Genomic DNA, 22,877 nt, shown 5'->3' on the forward strand with positions numbered 1-22,877 from the left:
CTCTCACTCAAAGGTAGTTACAAATATCTACTCCTGAGCCAAACAAACGTTTCCAGTGTCTGTTGACTGACTGAATATAGCAGGGTTCCTAGATGGAGCTAATCTCTTGCATAAATAATGTAGGGTGATGAATATTTTAATGTGACTCATCTATTTCTGTTGCTTCCAGGAAGTGTGTTTATTGAAGGTTATTTTAATTTGAACTCAATGTGAAATACAAATGCATCATTAGACATTTGGTATTTATTTGCCACGTCCCTCCCCAGTCTGTTAACCCCTCAGAGATACTCATGCCTCAGATGCTGGTTGGCCAAAAGCATTGGAAACTATTAACAATTGGTATGCTGATTAGTCTTGAGACAAAATGGCAGACCAAGACATACCAGATAATGGGAAATTGCGTATTTCCTTTGTTGTGGAGGTAGGATGGTAATGCATGTCTGTCTGCCTGTAGTTTTGACCTCTTTAGCTCATACGTTACAGATGAGATGGTCAGTGTGTGTATTGTGAGGTTCTAAAGTGAAGGGAAAAAGTGTGCGTGTGTCTGCCAGGATTAGTTTAATAAGTTCTGTGTGTCTGCTCTGTGCCTAGGGACCCTCAATGAATCAGGGAGGCTTATCTCAAAATGAAACCAATCTGTTGAGACGACTCCTCCTCCTGCAAAACGGTTTATTTTCTGTCTATAAATCTAAGTGACATTTTACTCGGCGCACCTCATGCCATGTCAAGTACTCCTGAGAGGACGGAGGCTGGCCCGGTGTATCCATGTATAGAGTGCACTGACTGCTGAAGCAAACACTTACGTAACCCTTAAGCCCTCACAGCAGGACGGCCTGATGGGAGTCAAGTGTAGAGAAAACATGAGAGGAGCTGAAAGCACTTTGTTGAGTCGGTAGTATGACCCCAGAAGCAAAGATATTAATTCTCCACCGTAGGTTTCCATAGATCTTTTATCTCAATACGACCGACTTGCAGGAAGCCAAATAGCTAAGTTACAGAGGAGACAAATTCCTCACAGTATGGACCACATAGTCTGCTCATGTTTACTGTGTAAAGCCATAAGTCACTATTATTATTATTTTTATTGCAGTCTTCACAACGGCTTATGATAACGCTACAACCCAACTACCCACTTTTCTCTTTCGCAGTTTAGTCTGCCAGCAACAATCGGGACTGTGTCCAAACAAATCATGGCGATATTAGCTAGATCCCCTGTGTGAGTCCCCATTTTCTCTCCTGCCTGCCTCTCCCTCCCTCTCTCTCTCTCTCTCTCTCTCTCTCTCTCTCCCTGCTCAACTCATTACATATGCATCCAGTCCTTCCACACCACACATTTTCAATCTTCTCGGTTAGCTACAACAAACATAACATTTACATATTGATTTCGTAGTTTTAGTCAATGTAAATATGCCGTCATTATAGTACATTTGAGCTTCTGTTAACATAAGCTCGTCCAGATCTGCGCAGATTAAGGCAGTGCTTGCATAATTAATGTGTGCTACATATTAATTCTGACTCTCCTCTTCCTCCTCACTTGGATTTGAGCTCTGATTAACTGCCTGGCTTGAACTAAGCTCCCAATTCATATTCACGAACACAGACTGAGCGTTTGCTCAAACCGCTACTTAACCTCAACATTTATTATTAGGGAAGCTTCCAAAACTTGATGCTCTCTGTGAAGCACAAAGTATCTCCCTCTTATGCTGCACATATCCTCAGTCATTGCTCAAAACTGCAAGTTAGGACCCAGAACTCTACACCTGTTTGCCCTTAAAACCCACTGGCCAATGTATAGGTGCAGAGAAAAGACCCTCTGACAAATCAATACATGCTCTTGACTTCCAGACCAGCCATGTGTTGTTGGGGCTGTGAACAGGCTGTGTGTGGGATGTCACTTCTGTGGCCCCGTGTCCCGGCCGCCCCATGCTGGGTCAGGGAGCAGTCTAGCAGGCTGCTGGGGGCTGTTGAGCAGCAGAGGGACCCGGCACCAGGCGAGGCCTGCCTGGACAGAGCCCGAGGAGTGGGCACGAGCCCCAGGGGAGACGCAGGGAGCCACGTCACTGCAGGGATAAGTGTCTGACAAGTCTTTGCTTGTTCTTTGCTTGACTCTGTTTTTAAAAGAAAAAATATATTCCTTCCTCTCCAGCGTCCTCCAGGAGTCGTTAAATCAGAACTTCCTGCTCGTCATCAGCCACCGTGAAGCCCAGAGAGACTACAACCTCAACTTCCCCGGCAGTCGAACCATACAGGAGGTGGGTCTCCCTCTCTCTACACATAATGTCCTGTCAGTAGTAGAAGGGCCTCAAGATATGGCCTTCTACCAGTAGGATAGTTGTAAGGTTTCATAATATTACACTTCTTAGAAAACAGAACTGCCATCACTGAGTAGGAACATTTTAATATTTTAATTTATTCTACAATTGCGATTGCAGTTATCGTTTATTACAAAGTTTTGCTCAGCCATGTTGCTACTATAGGAATGAATATCAATATTCGTCAAGAATGCTGAAGTTTACACACAATTGTTCTAACAGCTGTGGTGCATTGCATGCTTGCTGCGGCACCTCAAAAGAGGACAGGTAGAGATATCATTTTTTTCTAGATCTATCCATCAGGTCCACAGTGCCAGAGACTGTCTAAATGGCTTAACGCTGTTTGATCTGAGGACAAATTGGCATTTGCAGGCAACTTTGTGGGAAATGTGTTTGTGTAGTGGGGGTGGGGGCAGGGAATGGGGCTTGCTCATTTTCTCTGTCTGAAACCAAACACTGGATTTGGTAGCAGATGATGAAATATTCATACTAGGACCACCAGCTGCCTATTTGCCCTTTCTCTTATGACAGTCTTAGCTACAGCTCGATTTGAGGGTTGAAGGGGGTTGGGTGGGTGGACTGCCATGTAGACGACACCATCATCAGTGCATCAGTTGCTCTCTTCATCCGTTGCAGCTTTATCCTCAAGTGTTTTCACTTAAAGTGAGCTCAGAGAACCAAAACTGTGTTTTATTATGTGGATGCACCTCACCTCTTCCTCCTGTTTTAATAGCATATACAGATAGAGCTGAAATGCCTCCATGAATTATTAATGGCAGGAAGTCTCGTCCACGTTAAGTGTAACAAGCTCCCCATGGACTGACGGTGTCACTGAAATCCCTCCTCTCCAATGAGATCGATGCTGGGGTACATGGCATACTCAAGGAGTAGCCTCCTTTTGAAGTTTGAATCGGATGATACTTAAGTACAACTGTATCACCATTGTAGATGCACTATTGTAAAGTGGTTGTTCTACTGGATATTATAGGTGAATGCACCAATTTGTAAGTCGCTCTGGATAAGAGCGTCTGCTAAATGACTTAAATGTAAATGTAAATGTAAATTGTGGTAGAGTTATTTTCATGTTATTCTGCACATGTTAATGGCAGCATTTTGCTACTGGTGACTCTAGCGATGCCAAAGTGCCAGTGATTGGTTATTGTTTCTGTCTCTCATAATTAGCCAAACTGCAGACAGACAGTATTGTTGTGTGGCGCTGGTGCATCAAGTTAGATTGGTTTCCTAGGTCCCAGCATCCCCTGCTCTCAGTGCTGCCGCCTGTATGGCGCTGGTGACCATTACTGTAATCAGCCTACTTTACGAGTTTGTAATGGTGCTAATTGAAGAGATTAATACAGCAGTGGCGGAGTGGGGGCGGCCTCTCCCCTTCCTCAGGCAGATGGTTTTGATGAGCGCCCACTATGAACCTTAAGTGTTTCTGCTGGGATTACAAACACTGAGGAGGGGTCCCTGTTGTGAAGAGGGGTGTGAGGGGGAAAAGAAAGGAGGAAGAGGGCTGGTAGCTTGGTGGGGGAGCTGGAAAGGGGACAAAGCGAATTCAAACAGGCCTCCATGTCCTGACGCAAGCTTGTCTTTAGGCATTCTGTTGCCTCAAAAGAGAAATTGAGGCCCAGCACCTTTACCCCTGTACCTCTATCTGTGGTTCACTGCTTGTTGGGCACTTATTTACTGTTTGGTCAATGGTTTTTTGCATCAAAATTTGTAGAACATAAGGCAGAATGCAGGTGATGGTTCAACAACTAGTGTGATCGCTACAGGTGGAATTCTGCTATTTGTATCGACAAGTGCCAGGCCTGAAAGAACATCAAAGGGTTTTGGAATAGTTTACAAAACTCAATTCAATTCTTAAAGTAAGTAGTGCAGGGAATTATTTAGTTTTGTTTGTCTATATTAATCTACTTGCCAAGTGAAAGTTCTAAGATAAGAACACCAATAAGAACGCAACAAAGAAGCAACACCATATTCAGATGCAGGCCACTCCCATTTGCCCATTCAGTCCCCAACACCGCCACATATGGAGCCCACTGCAAACCATCTTTCTCCCCCCCATCCACTTTTGTCTTAGTTGAAGATCAGCCAATGGTGTCTGCTTGTGCATATTAATGGGGAGAGAGTCCTGTCCTCTTGTTTGTCTTTGCCAAAAGCTCTGGCTTTGCCTTGTGGCTCCCAGGGTACAGCTCCCCTTTCCTGCTCCCCTCGCTCGCCACAATTCGGCCTCAGGGCTTGGGCTCTGATTGGCATTCCCAGCCAAAATGTGGGGGTACGCTAAGCTGGAGAGCAAATGTTTGCCAGGAAAGTGGCGGGTAGAATAGGGGTGGCCGATGGGTCTGGAGTGTCCGTGACCAGACGAGTTGTCCGGGGGATTTCTCCAGCCCCTGCCGTTTCTACTCTGCAGCTGGAGAGATGAACGGAGGACAAAAAAGAAAGAGGGAGAGATGGAGAGGGAGAGACTGAAAGAAAGGCATCTGGTGCTGGAGAGCTTGTGACTGTTTAACGGCAACCTTTTCTTCTCTTTGATTTTGCTCCAGCCAAGGATTACTAGTACTTGGCATTAAGAATGATTAGATCATTAATGTTTCTGTGTATATCGCCCCAAGCACTGTGATATCAAGGACATGCTGGTCTCAGCCTTAACAGCAGGGAAGGGACATTCTTTATGTTATGTTATTAACACTTTATTTTTAAGGTATGTGTAATTACAGTGGATAATTCATTTTCAATCTGTTCTGACAAAGTAGACTAGGCTATGTAAAATGACACAGCCGCAAAGCATTTGTGACATTAAACCATTTTTTTGCATTGTCTGCCTCCCTTTAACTGCTATTACCTTTTTGTAGGAACAGCTCTCTGGTTATTACTCATACATAAAGGACTTTAGGCTACATGTTGAAGGTGCAATATGCACAAGTCCCTCAGCCATTCCCTGGTTGCTAGAATTCTAATAGTTTGCCTAATTTCTGTTTGTGACAAAACAAGAAAGGTCTAATGTAGAGAATCATTGTACCATTTTAAACTGCTGTGAAATATCTTGTCAATAACCAAAAATACTGTATTTTCAGCTGTTTGACACTGGTGTCCAAAACTGAAACTAAAGAACGGGAAGCATAGAAATGGCGCACACAGAACAGATCTACCACTTCTTAGACTTGCTTTCAATGCGAGTGACAGATCTATAACTCACTTTTCTAAGTGACTTTGGTCGTCAACCAAAAAGCTTTAAGAAATGGTACAACTTGTCTGATTATTTGTTTAATATTATGAAGTATAATCTGTAACAATTAACCAGTATGCATCGGTCCCCGATTCAAATGTTTAAGATACGACCCCATCGGTCCCCAGACGTTAAACGTTTCCAAATGTAGCATCAGTCATAAAATAAATTCAAATGTTAAGAATCGCCCATTCACTAAAATCTTCAGCTCATACTACTATCTTTCTACCTTCCGAAAATACCTAATGTTTTTTGACAACTGATGCATCCTCTACTTGTCGAATTTAGCATGTAACTGTGACAGTCATTGATCTACAAGTCATTTTGCATGCCGAACAACCCAAGAGAACATTTAGCCTGATCATACTGCACTGTGCCCAGTTTTGTGAGCTGAGCAACGCGAGGTAGGCGGCCTGTGCCTGATCTTGCACATCTGCGTAGCACATTCAGCATTCAAATGGTGAAATGGCTTGCGCGATATTAGGCTTTATTAGTTGAGTGACAACCTATGTAATTTGCTAGGTTATCGTTATCTATGCACTGTTGAAAATGATGTTTTTACCAGAATAAAAGTAAGCTACCGGAGACGCAACTCTCATCAGGCTATACCTGCTGAACGGGGTTTACAATGGTTTTTATTTCCATTGTTCAGGTTCACCATGAGCAATAGTTTTGGTAGTTCTGCTTTCAACAATCAGTGTATGTGGTCATTTTTAGATACACAGGGTAAAGTTTATAATTTAATAATGAGGAATCACTTTTGCGAGGCGCACTGCATAACCAAAGCAGGAGGAGAAAATAAATTCATTAAACGATTCGAGATGGGGTGGAATACAGAATTGTGATATTCATTGGCTGTCATAGCTAAATTGTAAAGGATAAATATTGATATATTGCTAGCTCAAACACATGATTAGTGAGTGATGGTGATTTCAGAACCAAGCTACATTGCCACCCGAATGTGTTTGACATTATTCCACTCCAGCCATTCCCACAAACTCGTTCTCCCCAATTAACGTGCCGCAAACCTCGTGTGCTAATAATCTGGTCAAATCAGACCAGAATCAAGCTGCTCTTGAAAGTGAATACAATTCTCTGAAAGACAGGGGGCAGCATTAGACAGCACTGTTTTCAGAGTGTGTTAATATCACTGGCCTAAAAATCACTGGCCTAACAAGTAACGGGATGGACTTTTTTAAGACTGGATTGTAATACAGCGTTGGTCAGCAGTAGTAATAGTAGTTTTGGTGAAAGTACATCTTTTTTACTGAGTTGGGTGATGGGAGGGGGGTTAATGATCTCTAATTGGAATGCCCAGCAAAAGACTAGTGTATATAGAGGTGACATGGTGAATTGTTAAAGGCCCAGTGGAGTCAATTGTTTTGTATTCTATTGTACAGCTGATGAAACCAACACTAAAACGGTTTATTCGATTTTTTTTTTATCTGTGTTATTTCCTGATTGTATTTTCAACTAGCAACTAATCTACACAGGACCTTCTAATCAGCAGGTTTGCATGGCTGGGTGTTTCGGCTTAGGCAGTAAATTGGTTAATAGACCAATAACAAAGCGTTACAAACCTTTCTGCCAAAAACAGTTTTCAATTTTCCCCTCCCCACTCAGACCACTCCCAGACAGTCTTAGCAAAATTTGAGCTTAAATTGCTTTTTAGCAAAAAACTTTGTCAATTTTTAAATGGACAACTATTACAGTAAGGTACGTATGTTACCCAGAAATGATTTGATATAAAAAAGGCTGAATTGGTTCTTATTTTAATGTTGGTTCTGTTTAGCCAGATATCAATAGTAGAGCCCGACCGATTATATTGGTTGACCGACATTATCGGCCGATATTAGTCTTTTTGCTAGCTAGCCAGCAATCTACTGTAGTTAGGCTCTTTCTATCCAGCAAAGTAGTTAGCCTAGCTAGTAAGCAATCAATCTGTGCTACTTATATGCGACCACTGGACTGGTGCCAATGTAAACACGGACTCATCCTTGATACAAAAATAACACTGTTACTGTCTGGGCCTATTATGTCAGTGGGCTTATTTAGTTTGTTTTCTGAAACATGCAATCTGCAAAAAGCTAGTCTAATCTGTGCCAATTATCATTTAGGCCATGTGCTTGCATTCATGTGTTAAGATTGTTAGCTAGCTGGCTGGCTAGCTCAATTAGAATATGTGACTAAAACCAGTGCAGCAAGCATTTTTGTGCATGAATGTTTTCAGTTATCAGCTAATTACTTTTGCAGTTGACTTCGGAAAGTATTGAGACCCCTTGACTTTTCCCACATTTTGTTATGTTACTGCTTTATTCTAAAATGTCTTTAAAAAATATTCCCTCAATCTACACACAATACCCCATAATGACAAAGCAAAAACTGGTTTTTAGAAATTGTTGCGAATTTATCAAAAATAAAAATATCACATTTACATAAGTATTCAGACCCTTTACTCAGTACTTTGTTGAAGCACCTTTGGCAGCAATTACAACCTCGAGTCTTCTTGGGTATGACGCTACAAGCTTGGCACACCTGTATTTGAGGAGTTTCTCCCATAGTTCTCTGCAGATTCTCTCAAGCTCTCGGGTTGGATGGGGAGCATTGCTGCACAGCTTCAAGTCTGGGCTCTGGCTGGGCCACTCAAGGACATTCAGAGACTTGTCCTGAAGCCACTCCTGCGTTGTCATGGCTGTGTTCTACGGGTTGTTGTCCTGTTGGAAGGTGAACTTTCACCCCAGACTGAGGTCCTGAGCGCTTTGGAGCAGGTTTTCATGAAGGATCTCTGTACTTTGCTCCGTTTATCTTTCCCTCGATCCTAACTAGTCTCCCAGTCCCTGCCGCTGAAAAACACCCCTAGGGATGGTGCCAGGTTTCCTCCAGATGTGACACTTGGAATTCAGGCCAAAGAGTTCAATCATGGTTTCATCAGACCAGAGATTCTTGTTTGTCATGGTCTGAGAGTCCTTGAGGTGTCTTTTGGCAAACTCCAAGCTGGCTATCAAGTGCCTTTTACTGAGGGGCATCCGTCTGGCCACTCTACCATAAAGGCCTGATTGGTGGAGTGCTGCAGAGATGGCTGTCCTTCTGGAAAGTTCTCCCATCTCCACAGAGGAACTTTGGAGCTCTGTCAGAGTGACCATCGGATTCTTGGCCACCTCCCTGACCAAGGCCCTTCCATGATTGCGCAGTTGGGCTGGGCGGCCAGCTCTAGGATTAGTCTTGGTTAACATCTTCCATTTAAGAATGATGGAGGCCACTGTGTTCTTGAGGACCTTCAATGCTGCAGAAATGTTTTGGTACCCTTCCTCCGATCTGTGCCTCGACACAATACTGTTTTGGAGATCTACGGACAATTCCTTCGACCTCGTGGCTTTGTTTTTACTCTGACATGCACTGTCAACTGTGGGACCTTATATAGACAGGTGTGGGCCTTTCCAAATCATGTCCAATCAATTGAATTTATCACTGGTGGAGTCCAAGTTGTAGAAACATCTCCAGGATGATCAATGGAAACAGGATGCAGCAGAGCTCAATTCCAAGTCTCACAGCAAAAAGTCTGAATACATTTTAATAATTATTTTTATTTTTATACATTTGCAAAAATGTCAAACCTTTTCGCTTTGTCATTATGGGGTATTGTGTGTAGATTGAGTGTTTTATTTAATACATTTTAGAATAAGGCTGTAAAGTTACAATGTGGGAAAAAATCAAGGTGTCTGAATACTTAAAGGAGGCTAATATATTTTGTATTGAATGACAGTGTAAGTTATATTATGGTTTCAGGAAGAACATTTTGAAGTAGCGTTTTTGCCTGTCATAAAGATTTTTATAAATTTTCCAAGATCGACCACAGCCTGTCATTTTCCAATGGGACCAAATGAATCATAGTGGGCAGAACAAGCAAGCAGAGCCTATTTGCGTGTTCTAGTATGTATTTGCCTATTTCCGTTAGGGAACTCCTACTCTGAAGTGCTTGTGTTCAATAACTCAATTCGCCCTTGCACTCTTAAACAACTCTTTTTTTTAAATTTTTTTTTTTTTTTTTTTTTACTTTGGCAAAGGGTAAAATCTACAAAACTTAAGTCTACTCTGTCCATAACAGATTTTTGTTTTGGAAACAACTGTATTGAGAAAATGTTTAATCAATGAGAAAATTAGCACAATGTCAGCCAAAATCCATGTCGCTCCATCTTCTCCCACTGCCGGCCACTGGGCTTCCTCTCATCACCATAGTGAGTGGTAACGCCAACTGGATGCTTCACATTTACACGTCCGTGAAATATCTGGCTCGTTGTTTTATCTGTTATAACAAACTCTCATTGCCAGGTTGCCTTAGTGTTTCTTTACATGGCCTTTGACTGTTGTAAAGCACTGTAGTGAATCTACTTAATAGAAATGCAGGTATCTAGTGGTGACATCACAAACTGCATTTAACTGTATAGTTTGATCTTGTGAAAAGTGCAGTTTCAGATTACTTTGAGACAATTTAATTCATTCAGCCCTTGTTTCTTAGTGTGCTTGTGGTGCTTCAGAACAAACACTTACGCATTCTTATTCACTGCCATAGATTGATACATCTTTAAGTTGTACCTAAGAAGGTAAATTGAACAAGTGTTTTGTATTTATAGAGGATATAGTTGGTTTTTGCTGGGTATCATGTAAACCACAAATAACAACAATTTTTCTAAATCTTAATTTTTATATTTAGTTAAGATATCATAGAGTCCATATCACTTTCACAGTCAAAAAGCAAGTCGATCTACTGCCCAGAATTTATTTTTAAAAGTCACTTAAAAAATGTAACATTAACCCAATGAAAACAGTTCTGTACGCATGAGGTTTGACCAGTAGGCTTAATACATTATCACAGCATATTGGCTATATGCCTGGCCTGCCAATATTGTTCTTCTCAGACCCTATTATATTAAAAAATTCGAACTTTGACAACAAAAGAGATCAGTTGCTATAGCACTTGCGAGGCACAGTTTAGCATATATTGAAATAATTTACTAATTTGACTTTTTATTTTACTGGATTGATGGCACCTGCATCTGATGGTCATGGGGCTTTCGAGACAACAGGGATCTTGGAAAAAACGGTTAAATCATGACGTCAATGAACTTCAAATCGAAGTTGGATGACCGTTCAAAACAATTTTTCCCATCTTCTTTTTTCTTTTCAGTTCCCAATTGTCAGGAACGCACTGAAGTCAGATTTCCGAGTCCACAGTTGTTTTGAACACGGCATTAGTCTCAGCGGAGGGAGGGAGATAGCAGCAGAGGATCCGCCTCTCACGGTCCCTGCTGTCTCCTTCCTTTCCTCCGCTGAGACTGACCGGAGAGAGGGGACACCGTCTTCCACTTGATGGTGAAACTCGAGTCGCACCGCATCTGCCTCAGGCACAAATTCATGTTGTTCCTATGACCAGAGAAGGTGAAATACTCAGTGATATTAAAATACGATGGCCTGCTCATAATAACAAAAACACAGGTCTATCGACAGGCCTAAATTAACACCTGCCAAATGCGAGTAGGTTTTGTTATTGGCTGGCAAAATGTCTATTTTACCAGCCACTTTGGTGGGTGGTCAGGGCTTCACAGTGCGAGCATTTCACTGTTACTTGTGAAATCAAATAGTCAAGTATGAATACATTTATAATAAAATAAATGTTTCAGTAGCTGTTTTCATAGTACTTGTGCTGTTTTGTTTCATAGCTGGTAAATGAATAGCACAAAGTCAAAAGAACTACAAATCCTATGTAGCCTATTGCGCTGTGCACAGGCATAGAAGTTTGTCTAATTTACTTGAAACGAACGTCTGCTGAAGTGATTTGTTTTTCTTGGCTATTTACATTGTTTTGTTCTCAAGGTTGCTTGTTTTTCTATGTTTAAGTTTCAACTGCTAGGAAAGAGAAGACAACACTTCTACTAGTCAGACTCAATCTCACAGGCACCAACATGACTCGAGTGTAGTGATGGGTTGTTTCCGAACGAGTCGGCTGTAAGAGCTGGCTCTTGTAGGTGAACGTTGGGAGCCGGCTCACATATCAGAAGAGCCGAATCTCTTTATAAAAACATTTTAAAGATGTATGAATAATAATTCAATTCATTTAAAATCTTTTTAACTAATTCAAAGTGCGAAAAAATAAATAAAATAATATAGGCCTAAATGCTCAAGCGCACATTCGTTCTGACTGTCTGCTCAGACTAACAGCCACACGCTTAGCAGCCGAGGAGAGAGAGGAAGGACAACTGTGAAAACAGCTGGAAAAAGAGTTGGAAGCACAGTGGCATTTGGATGCATGTTAATGATGTCGACAATGTTAGAGCACAGTAGAATTTGCCCCCAAAAAATCTCATATAAAGCCGGTTCTACGCACATGCTACACCGGCATATGTGAACTGTTCACCCAACTGTGAAGCTAGCTGTAGCGGAGCTTCGACAAACTAGCGGGCCTGCTAGTGATGGTGGTGGAGCCAGCACCTGCACACGTGGAGATGTATCCACTCAGTCAAGTAGGTCTACTCCACAACCCACAGCAACGCAGTCTTCTATGGACCAGTTTATGCCAAAGTCTGTCTGTCTAGCAAAACAAGGCCAAATTGATATTGCATTGGCTAAAACGATTGCCACCGATTTCCAGTAATTTTCGATCGTGGAGGACAGAGGTTTTAGAAATTATAGCAATAGTCTAATTCCAATGTACACAATTCCAAGCAGGAAAACCCTTTCAAAATCACTTAATCCACAACTTGAGAGCACACAGGCTTCAGTGAGCACACAGGCTTTTGAGAGCACACAGGCTTCAGTGTGGGAAAGTGTCCAAAAAGCTACTGCAGTTTGCCTTACCGCTGACTGCTGGACATCAAGGGTAACCACTTCTTACATGTCGGTTACATGTCACTTCATTGAAGATTTTTCAATGTCTAGCTGTCTTCTGGACTGCTTTGAGTTCAGCGACAGACACACCTCAGAAAACTTGGCAGAGGAACTGTTGAGTGGCCAGAGAATGGCAAGTAAAATGGACCCATCATCCATGCCTTGCCCACACAATCAACCTGATTTGTAAGATGCTCTGAAGGTGATAAAGCCCGCTGTGGACAAAGTGAAAGCAGCTGTGGAATACTTCCACAGGAGCACAGTAGGTGCTGAAAAACTAAAGTCTACACAACGCCAGATGGGGATGCCTGAGCTAAGGCCTAAACAAGACTGCACTACAATATGGAATTCAGCATTTTATATGTTGAAGCGGTTTCTTGAGTCAAAGGATCTCTACCCTGGCCATTGTCAATGCACCTGTTGATGCTCTGACCCAGGAGGAATGGGAGGTGGTGGAGGAGGTGTGCGGAGTCCTGGAACCCTTTGAGCAGGTCACTGTGGAAATCAGTGGAGAGAGCTTCAGTAAGCAGCTATTACTACATATGTATATGAGCAGTAGATAAAACATGAACCTGAACTAATAAGTTACTGTTCTCTCTTTTCAGCTTTGTGACAGCCTCAAAAATGATACTCCTGTGTAAGGGTTTGCAGCGAATCACAGCCAGCAGCCGCCTTAGAGAAGCAAATGTAACCACAGGACGGGACAGAGTTGATGGACACCCTATGTTCATCAATGGACAAAAAGTTCCACAGAATGGAATATCATCATGTGCTATCAGAAACCGTTGCACTTGACCCCAGGTTTAAGAAGTTAGCCTTCAGTGATGCTAGAGCAATTGATGAGGCTCTTCAAAGAATAACCTCAGCAGCAGGGAGGGACAGCCCCAGCAGTCAGCTGGCTCAGGCAACAGGAAGAAGAGGGATCAGATGGAGCAGAAGCACCAGCAGTAGTGCCACAAACGTCTGCTGTTTGGATGCTGTTTGACGAGAGAGCAACTGGGGATGCAGCACGAAGGAATCCCTCAGCAGATGCCATAATGGATGTCCGATCCTATTTGGAGGAGCCAAATAGGATCTGCAGATCCTCTGAGCTGGTGGAAGAACAAGGCCTCGGTCTACCCACGGCTTACTAAAGTCATGACAGGGAGACTCTGCATAGTGGCCACATCCGCAGCTTGCATTTCTGAATGCAAATTTCTCATAAAAGCAAAATATGGTCAGCATTGCTGTGTGCTGCTTTTGTTATAACATGGCAATAAAGAAGAGAGAAAAGAGGGACCAGTGTAATGTTTTAAGTGGGATGCTGCAGTTTTGCAAATTATTTTTCTTTGATATGGTGCAATATTCTATTATGCTGTTCAGATTGTATTAGTTTTGAATGGTTAGATTTATATGCACTTTGTTTATATACATTAAAAAGTTATACTTTAAATGCAAATGTTTTATAGCCTTTTTCATAACCACAATGTATTTAAAATGCATTGGTTTAAGGTAGAGTATGATTTCATTTAATAATTGAATTAGAATTGTTTTAACACCAGTCATAGTCAAACTATCGCAAACTGTTTGACTTGAAAAAATACTAAACATATTTTTTTTAAAGAGCCGTTTGGGAGCCAAAACAGCCGTCTCTTTTTGGTGAGTTGAGCCGAACGAGCCGGCTCACTGAAAGAGCCTGAATGCCCATCACTACTCGAGTGGCGCTACCACAGTAACCTCCCGCCCTTAGAGGCAGGTTAATGTTTTACATTTCTCTCATCTGTGATATTTTGGTTAAAAGTCTCCGGTCACAAAAAAATAAAAAATAGCGCGCCAGAAATATTTGTAGATTTGTTTTCTTTCTTTTATCTACCTGCGACAGTGGCTGGTGGACCCAAACGTTAATTTGATGTCTTAGCTATCGATACACTTGGCTACTCATTAAATTGCGGCTGCAGTGTGAGTGGAAGTAGAGAGAAGCGAGTTTTATGTTTTGACAACCCCGTGGCCGGGATCGTGGAAGCTGTAGCTAGGCGCATAGGGATTTCACCAGGATGGTTAGATCAAAGGACCTCAGGGACAGTTATGAGAACCTGTGACTCCAGTTGGTGAGGTCACAATAGTGGGTGAAATGTCTGAGGGAGTTAATGGTGGTGACATGGTTTGGCCAGCGCAGTAGGCATACAAGATTTCGCCACAGATCTCCCGGCCGTGTAGGCGGAGTTTGTGTTTTCAGACATGAAATAGTTCAAAATGTGAACACTTTGCCTACATGTTGCGCAGGGCTTCTGAATCAAGTGCACCTGCCAACAACAGCGCACCATGAAAAAAAAGGAGGGCCTTTATCGTTGGCTTTCCTACAGAAATGTTTGGTGATTTGACTAGGAATGAAGGTGACCACAGATTTAGAGTATCGGCTAATCCTTTGGAGCACAATTTGTATAAATAACTTTCGTTATTGACTATTAACTTTATCCTGGTCTTATATTGATTTTAGGGCAGCTTCAGAGAGAATTAGCCAATATGGTGGTTATAAGCAAACAGGATGAGCCCAATCACTCATTCAGTAATTTCCCAACTCCCCTTATATTTTACTCATAGTAGTTTTGTTGAAACATTACTTTGTTTACATGTCAAATTTCAGTTGCTTGCTAATCATAAAATTATAGATTCTTGTTTTTTTTGTCTCTCCTTGAAGTTCTGTCTACTATGCTCTAGTCAGAACTTTGTGAGATTGTGAAATATTGGAGTTAACATTTTCAGTGTATAAAACATCAGGAACTCCTTCCTAATGTTGAGTTGTACACCCTTTTGCCCTCAGAACAGCCTCAGTTCATCGGGACATGGACTCTACAAGGTGTCAAGTGTTCCACAGGAATGTTGGTCCATGTTGACTCCAATGCTTCCCACAGTTGTCAAGTTGGCTAGATGTCCTTTGAGTGGTGGACCATTCTTGATACACACGAGAAACGGTTGAGTGTGGAAAAACCCAGCAGCGTTGAGTTCTTGATACAAACCGGTGCGCCTGGCACCTATTACCATACACCGTTCAAAGGCACAAATCTTGTCTTGCCCATTCACCCACTGAATGGCACACATACACAATCCATTGTCTCAAGGCTTAAAAATCCTTCTTTAACTGTTCTCCTCCCCTTCATCTATACTGATTATGAAGTGGATCTAACATCACCTGGTCAGTCTGTCATGGAAAGAGCATGTGTTCTTAATGTTTTGTACACTGAGTGTATAGGAGTATGAGATTGGGCTGATCTGATAGAGTAGGTCTGGTTAAGGTGCCACGGCCTGCTTGCAGTCATCAGGAACTCTGTATGGGTGTTAGTTTGTTGTTTCTCTGAGGCTGCTTTAAGCTCTGACTGGAGACGCTTCATTACAAGCTGGGTGCTAGTGTTTACGCCTGCCTGACGGTCAGCACTCGGAGGAGAAATCCCTGTAGCCCTCTGGTCAAACATGGTTATTACACTCTATAATAACACTGGCCACCCAGCCTGACCCCACTGCATGTGTGTTTTAGACTTGCGTCCTGCTTCAGAGAAGAGAGAATGACTTTTGAATATCATGATCCCATGTCAGTTCTTATGTATACATTTTTACCAATGCAGGTTCAGGACAGTCTGCTTCTTACCAGGTGACAACCTCAACAAAAACACTAGTCTGCAGTTTAAAAAATTAAGAATAATAAATATGGAAAAGCACTCTACTGAGGGATGTTTGCTCCTCAATCATTTCTGAAATGGTAGTAGATGTTGGGGCTCTGTCTTATACCTCATTAACTAGCAATTTGCTTTAGATCAACTTGATATTAGCAGATTGGTCGGAAAATGTAATATAGGCTCATTTTGAAAGTGAGAGTTCACACACTGCCCATAGACCAGTGTGAGCACTGCATGCTTTGCTTGGCATCCTCTGTTTTTGTAACGTTCTTGGAGTTTCCACCTCTATGGGCACGAGCCTTCCGTCTCACCAAAGATACATCTCCCTCTGAGTGTTAGAGGGAGGATTTGGCTATGTGTGGAGGGAGCTTTCCACCACAATGGCCAGTTTGCTCAACATCAGTATCTGCCCCCGCAGGGTAGTGCATTCTGCTGGCGTAATGCGCTAGAATCCAGCGCCCAACACGCTCAGACGACGCCTGCTTTGATCACCCTTGGCTACTGCACATCAGGCTGGCGTTGGGCTTTAAACCAACAGGCCAGGGACGGTTGAGCGTGTCGCTCGGGGACGCTGCTAACTGTTTAAAAGCACGGAATGTTATTAAGTGCAAATACACCGCGCATGAATGGGAGAAGAGAAATACTGTTAATTTCAGAGCGTGGTTCTGTTGTTCCTGGGAATTAAGCGAGGCATCCGCAGAATGCAGGTAACATGGGGGCTCTTTCTCTGTCCATTGTGCCCTCCCGCCATCTTTGTTATTCCCTGTGATGCTAAAGTGTGTGGCTATCTCTCTGTCTCCTGTGAAGGTGTGGAAGGAACTGTCAAATCTATGCCGACAGCACACACTGATGTTTTGTCTATTTCATGATGCGTTTGTTTTTATCGTCTGGTACAGCTTACTTACTGATTATTTGCGGTTTAAAATTTGTTTGCTTCACGTTTGATAAACCTGAAATGATTTTCATAATTATTTGCCATTGTCATTTTTTTTTCAGGTGAAGAGGAATGTTTCAGACCTGACAAACATCCCAGTGCGACACCAACAGTGGGAGGGTTGGCCTGCTTCGGCATCTGATTCAGTAAGGAACAAAAACACACCAACATGTCTCTTTGGCCTGGGAACGACAATTCTGTCTTCTGCCTTTTATAGCTGTTGTTCACCAGCAGTCTTGAAATGCATGAGGAAATGTGTTACCATGTTTTCATTTCACAATATATCCCATCAAAGATGGTCTTCTAACAGGCTCGTTTTACATGTATGTCTTTATCTGCTGAGCTGTCATGATTTAAAGGTTCAAGGCCCTGTTAGTTTTTTCCATGAAGGCGAGGCAAAAGCCTATTATTTTACTATATGTAGTGAATCCCAATTGAGAGAAACTGTTCAATGTTTTCAATGCTGAAACCATCTGCCCAGATGTTGAAACTAATTAAGTTGTCAAAGACTGTCCCCCATGTCCTTCTGTCTGTAGACATTAAAGCTCACATCATTGAGTGTCACTGACCTCTCCTGCCCGGGGTCATGGTTCCCAGCCATTCAGCTGAACTTAGTCAAAGTGCTCAGAAGCGGTCCTCACATGAAGACCTGAGGAACCCCCTCCCTCGTGCTTTTATTTGACACCTTACGCCTATATGTTCCCATGCTAATTGTATGGATGGTTATGCAACTGTGTTGTTGTGCACACATTTTGTTGGTCCCTTAAATGTTATCTTTGCTTTTTGAAGTATAAGTTCTTATTACAATATTTTATGGCATCATCTTCACTACACCTTGCCTGGGTCATGATTCAAATATATAATAACATTTCTGTTTTAGATATAGTAGTACAGAGTTCAGTAACCTGTTCTGTAAATGTTTTTTGGTTCAGATGGGAACCCTCTCTTTTCCCATTTACATTCAAAAATGATATTTGACATATTGAATGAAAAATAACTGCACCGTTTTTTAGTTTTTAGTGAAGCTTTTAGGACTCGCTTGGTTGCTCTCTTGTGAAAGCAAATAGGCCTACATTGCAGCCATGTATTTTCCTGAAAGGCTGAGACAAAAGGTTCTACATCCTTTTTGTTCCAAATTGTTTGTCCTTTGTGTGTCCTAAAGCTAAACGCTGTGGCCAAAGGCAACCTCTCAAATGACGTTGTAGTAAACAGGAACACCTACCTAATATTGAGTTGCACCCCCTTTTGACCTCAGAACAGCCTGAATTTGTTGGGATATGGACTCGACAAGGTGTCGAAAGCGTTCCACAGGGATGCTGGCCCAGGTTGACGCCAATGATTCCCACAGTTGTGTGGTGGACCATTCTTGAGACACGGGAAACTGTTGAGCATGAAAAACCGTCTGGCACCTACTACCATACCCCGTTTAAAGGCACTTAAATATTTTGTCTTGCCTATTCACCCAATGGCACACATACACAATCCATGTCTCAAGGCTTAAAATCCTTCTTTAACATGTCTCCTCCCCTTCACCCACACTGATTTTGAAGTGGAATTAACAAGTGACATCAATACGGGATCACACGTTTTACCTGGATTCACGTGGTTAGACTATTTCAATGAAAGAGAATGTTCTGTACACTGTATATTTTTTAATTGTTATCCATCTCTTTCATTAGACGGGCACCAATAACTCTTGCTGAGAAATCAAGTCCATTCAGAAACCACAGTAAAGTGTACAATATCACTTCACAGCCCTTTGAACCCACCATCTCTCACTTCCCAGAATATGACTGAGGCTGCTTATCAATGAGCCTTGACTTGACCAAAGTGCTAAGGTAGCTTGGGGATGAATAGAAGGTGGGCGTATGTCATAGGCATGTGCCTTGCCATAGCCTGGCTGAGGTGGTTCTCTGCTCCCATGTTTCCTGGGAAGAGATATTAAATGTCTGGCCCTCCAGACCCTTACTGAACTGTCTCTCTGAGCATTACACAGAAAAGCCCTTGCATGCCAGCCTGGCTGTTTCATTGCATATCTCATTAACCCCGCCTCATCTCTGGGGATTTGGACCAATAAACATGGCTTCAAATTACATTTTCAAGGAGTCAGAATCGATGACTACTACTAAGCTCTGCTTTCATTATTCTCAGCATATGCTCTCACTTATTGTTTTGTGTGGGGGGGGGCAGAATTCCCTTTTAACGTGTAATAATTTTACGTTTATTCAATTTGTAGATCAATATTGTTCAAACCAAGTGGTTTTATTACCACCCGACCGTTTTATAATTAAAGACCCAAGACCCGTTGCAATATCAGAAATTATTGCGCGATTGTCTACATTCTAGTGAATGTGGAGAAAAAAAATTCAGTCACAGATAAACGACATGTACATGTTTGTTAGATTACAGGCGTTATATTGGTGATGGCATAGTCGTGTACTGTACACTGCTGGAGCAGCTCTCTGGAGTTAAAGATCGTTTCACAAGCTCCGCTGGGTACCACCTCTGCCAGCCACTCCAACCCACACAGCCTTTTGGCAACCAATTGCCAGGAGTCACTTTCATTTACATCCTTGTGGATGTTGAAAATCTAAGGCTTTGAATTGTCTAATTATAGATTTAGCAGCTGATTGACTTATTTTACCTACTTCTGTTTTATAGTTGTGCTTTACGCTCATAAATTGAAATCTTCGATGATTGTTGGGTTGCTTTTATTTTATTTTTTGTACATGAAAGCAAACCGGGTAGGAACTTACTTTTGGAGAAATGAGTTTTTTCTTTCCGTACTTCACGTCCCTGGTACTGTGCCTTCATTGCGTGTAGCACCACAAAAGGTTAGCCTACATAAAAATGAAATCCGAGCAGGAAGAAACCTCTTGTTTTGGTTGGCAATGTGATTCAGTGAGGTAACTTGATATTTCAAAAGAAAAGGAAGTGAAATATAATCACAGAGAATAAAGGGAAATGCAAGCAACCTGGCCACAGAAATGAGGGTGATGCTCATTTGGCAGTATAGGCCTATATCCATGGTGCCTTACATTATGATGAAGCTGATGCTCAAATCAAAGATGTTTGAGATTGGCTGGGATGAAAAACCAATAAAGGCACATTTATGAGGAAACAGTTGTTCCTTGAGGTAAAGGGCCATTGACTCCCTTGGTGTGAAAGATGATTGGTCTGTTGTGAGACCTTCTTATTACAATTTCCTTCCTTCACATCTCTGAGAAATCAAGCCGAGCCAGGCGGTAGGCGCTCTGGCCGTTCTGATTGACAGGGCGATCCTGCACCTTTGGGAGTGATTGACAGACAGTGGGACATCCTTATTAGACTCTCTTGTTTTCTCTGCTGCCATAATTGCTGACATTTATCCAGTGTTTCATGGTGTTTGCTAATGTATTAATGCAGCCACTCTGAGGGCTCCGCGCCCGTCGCCGAGTCTCCCGGCTTTTAATGGATTCTCTAGTTGACAGGCCCGTGCAGGCTTATTGGGGCCTGCTGGTTGCCGTAGCGACAGGGCTCAGTGATAAGCTGAGAGAGAGCCCCCTGTGATTGCTGTCTTTAGGTGACATTCAGTGGGCCTAGACTCTGTGAGGGGGACATGAGCTCTATGGAGGAGAGACTGTGTAGGCAGTCTCTATCCATCGCCCTCTAATGACCAAATACATTTGCTAATGCTACTTTGAGTCAGGGCTAAAAGTAAGGCGGTCCGGTACCGTGTCCCAGCAAAATAGATAGTGGGGGGTTAGGCTCATGTTTTACCGGTACGGCTATCACAATAATTCAAACAAAATGTCAAAAACTGTAGGCTATTACACAATTATTTGTCATTAGTGTGTCAGAGGCATGAAAAATGAGCGAATGGACTTGAAAACAGGTGGTATAGCCTCATTCTGGCCTAATGAAATTCGCCAAATGTCATTACACTTTTTGGTGTTTTGTGTAACAGATGTCTGTTTCTGGCCACCACTGTTTTAGAGGATGAAATGTGCACGGGTAGCCTAGTAAAGGAGCTCTTTTGAAGTGATTATTTCACATTTGGAGGAGAACATGACTGGTTGTGTTTGCCACAATAAGTTGTAAAAGTTAAATGATAAATCTTTACGACTAGGCCCACAGAGATCCTATTGAATTAATAGTGATTCTATAATAATTTCCATGATAAGGCCTACATTTTTTTTGATGCATGTGCGTGCACACACAGGTCCCGGGCCGGGAAGAAATTTTATTTACTTTCACCCCTGCATTGATTGCTCTGATACATACAAATAAAAAAAATCATCCAAAGTGTTCCTCATTACTTTGGCCACTTCTTGGATCCCTAGTCTGTGAGCATAGTGGTAGGCATGTGACAATTATGGAATTTGGAGTAATGTGGCAAATGGCCACAGTTGCCAATTTTTTTTTTTATGTTTTGAGCTTGAAATGCACCTTCTCCTAAAATGAAAGTATTCAGAAGTTTGACGATTTATTTGAGTTCACGGTTGTTGTCCATGATTGTCGGTTATACGATAATTGTGCCAGGGCTACATGGTGGTAAAACACCCCGCTGTTGATCCAGCAGCAGACCGGCATTCCTTTCCCACTGTGACTCTCTGTGGAGAAGCCGGTGATCAGAGTTGCCTGTGTGAACCTCACACACTTGGTGCAGGACCCCTGATCCTAATCAGGAGTGACATATCTGCAGCAGCAAGGAGGAACCTGAAAAGGGACCAACAGGTGTTTAGGGTGGGGCTTCTTTATTCTTTTCTTCTCTTCTCCTCCGTCTTTATTTTCTCTTTCTCAGGCTCTGTTGTCCCCCTTCATCAAAGCGTTGTTGAACAAGGTGCTATTGGGGCTCTGGGTGCCGTCAGTGCAGCTGTCAGTGGTAATTATCTCACTCACAGCCAGAGACCTAATCCAAACACTGCCTGAAAAAAGAAACAGAAAGAGAATAAGAGAAAGAGGGAGAGAGGGAAAGAAAGAGAGCCAGCGAGGGGGGCTGAGAGAATTATTTCCCTGCATCGCTCCCCAATGCTTAGAAGCTTCAATGCAAGTGTTAATTAAAAGAATCCAAAAAAGAGGAGCTTGTTCATTGTGTAAGGATGGAAGAGAAGGTCAGTGTGGGGGGTGTTAACCTCTCCCCTATGCCTTGCGGCGTTCCGTCACAGAGCTGTGGAGCTGCACTTGTCCCAAAGCATCAGTGGAAGGCACAGGGTCAAAGCTTGGCTTGGGTGAGCGCTCAACTTTTATTCCTTTTTTTGGGCACACATGTCATCCCTCCCCTCAAGGTCCCCCATTGACTGGGGAAGTGATCAACTTTATTTCTACACATATTAGGGCCTCGGAGGAGGAAAGCCTCTTATTGTCAAGGGTGTCCACTCTGCCGCTGTTAAATTCTCACGTTTTATTGCCTCTCGATTGTCGAGGCTAGAGGAAAAGAGCATGGCATTCCTCCACATCTCAAAGCCCTCGTCGCTGTCCTGCTCAATGGGTCAGCCTCTCAAACCCCTGTGTCAATCATGTTTTTTAATAGCACTTTGCTTTCTATGGTCCACTGTTTGGAAATGTGCTCTTTCAAACCAACAGAGTGTGGCAACCGGACTCAATTTACAGTCCAGAATATTTCCATCCAATTCCTTTTATAAATTAATAAAATCAACATGGCTACATAATGTCTCCACCATTTCCTATGACCGAGAACAGCTTCTTGCATCACCGCCTGATATGGCAACTGGGGCCTAACTCCCTGCCATCCAGAACTTCCATACCAGGCACAAATTGTCAGACTCCAGCCACCCAGGCCATAGACTGTTCTCTGCTTCCGCAGGACCCTGAACCAACAGGACCCTGAACAGCTTCTACCCCCAAGCCAAAAGACTGCGAAATAG

At 42.6% G+C, this 22,877-nt stretch overlaps 1 protein-coding gene across 5 annotated transcripts in view; it reads left to right on the plus strand.

The window, feature by feature from the left end:
• The window catches only part of LOC115192500 (FAS-associated factor 1), an 86,505-nt gene that overhangs the window by 18,907 nt on the left and 44,721 nt on the right, over nucleotides 1-22,877 (plus strand). For all 5 annotated transcript variants that reach the window (XM_029751087.1, XM_029751083.1, XM_029751084.1 and 2 more), the window contains exons 7-8: nucleotides 2,147-2,252; nucleotides 17,073-17,156. In XM_029751087.1, coding sequence (XP_029606947.1) covers nucleotides 2,147-2,252; nucleotides 17,073-17,156 — 190 coding nt within the window. The remainder of the gene's footprint in view (nucleotides 1-2,146; nucleotides 2,253-17,072; nucleotides 17,157-22,877) is intronic.

The sequence above is a fragment of the Salmo trutta genome, chromosome 4 (genome assembly GCF_901001165.1).
Source record: "Salmo trutta chromosome 4, fSalTru1.1, whole genome shotgun sequence".
In the NCBI taxonomy this organism is placed as follows: Eukaryota; Metazoa; Chordata; class Actinopteri; order Salmoniformes; family Salmonidae; genus Salmo; species Salmo trutta.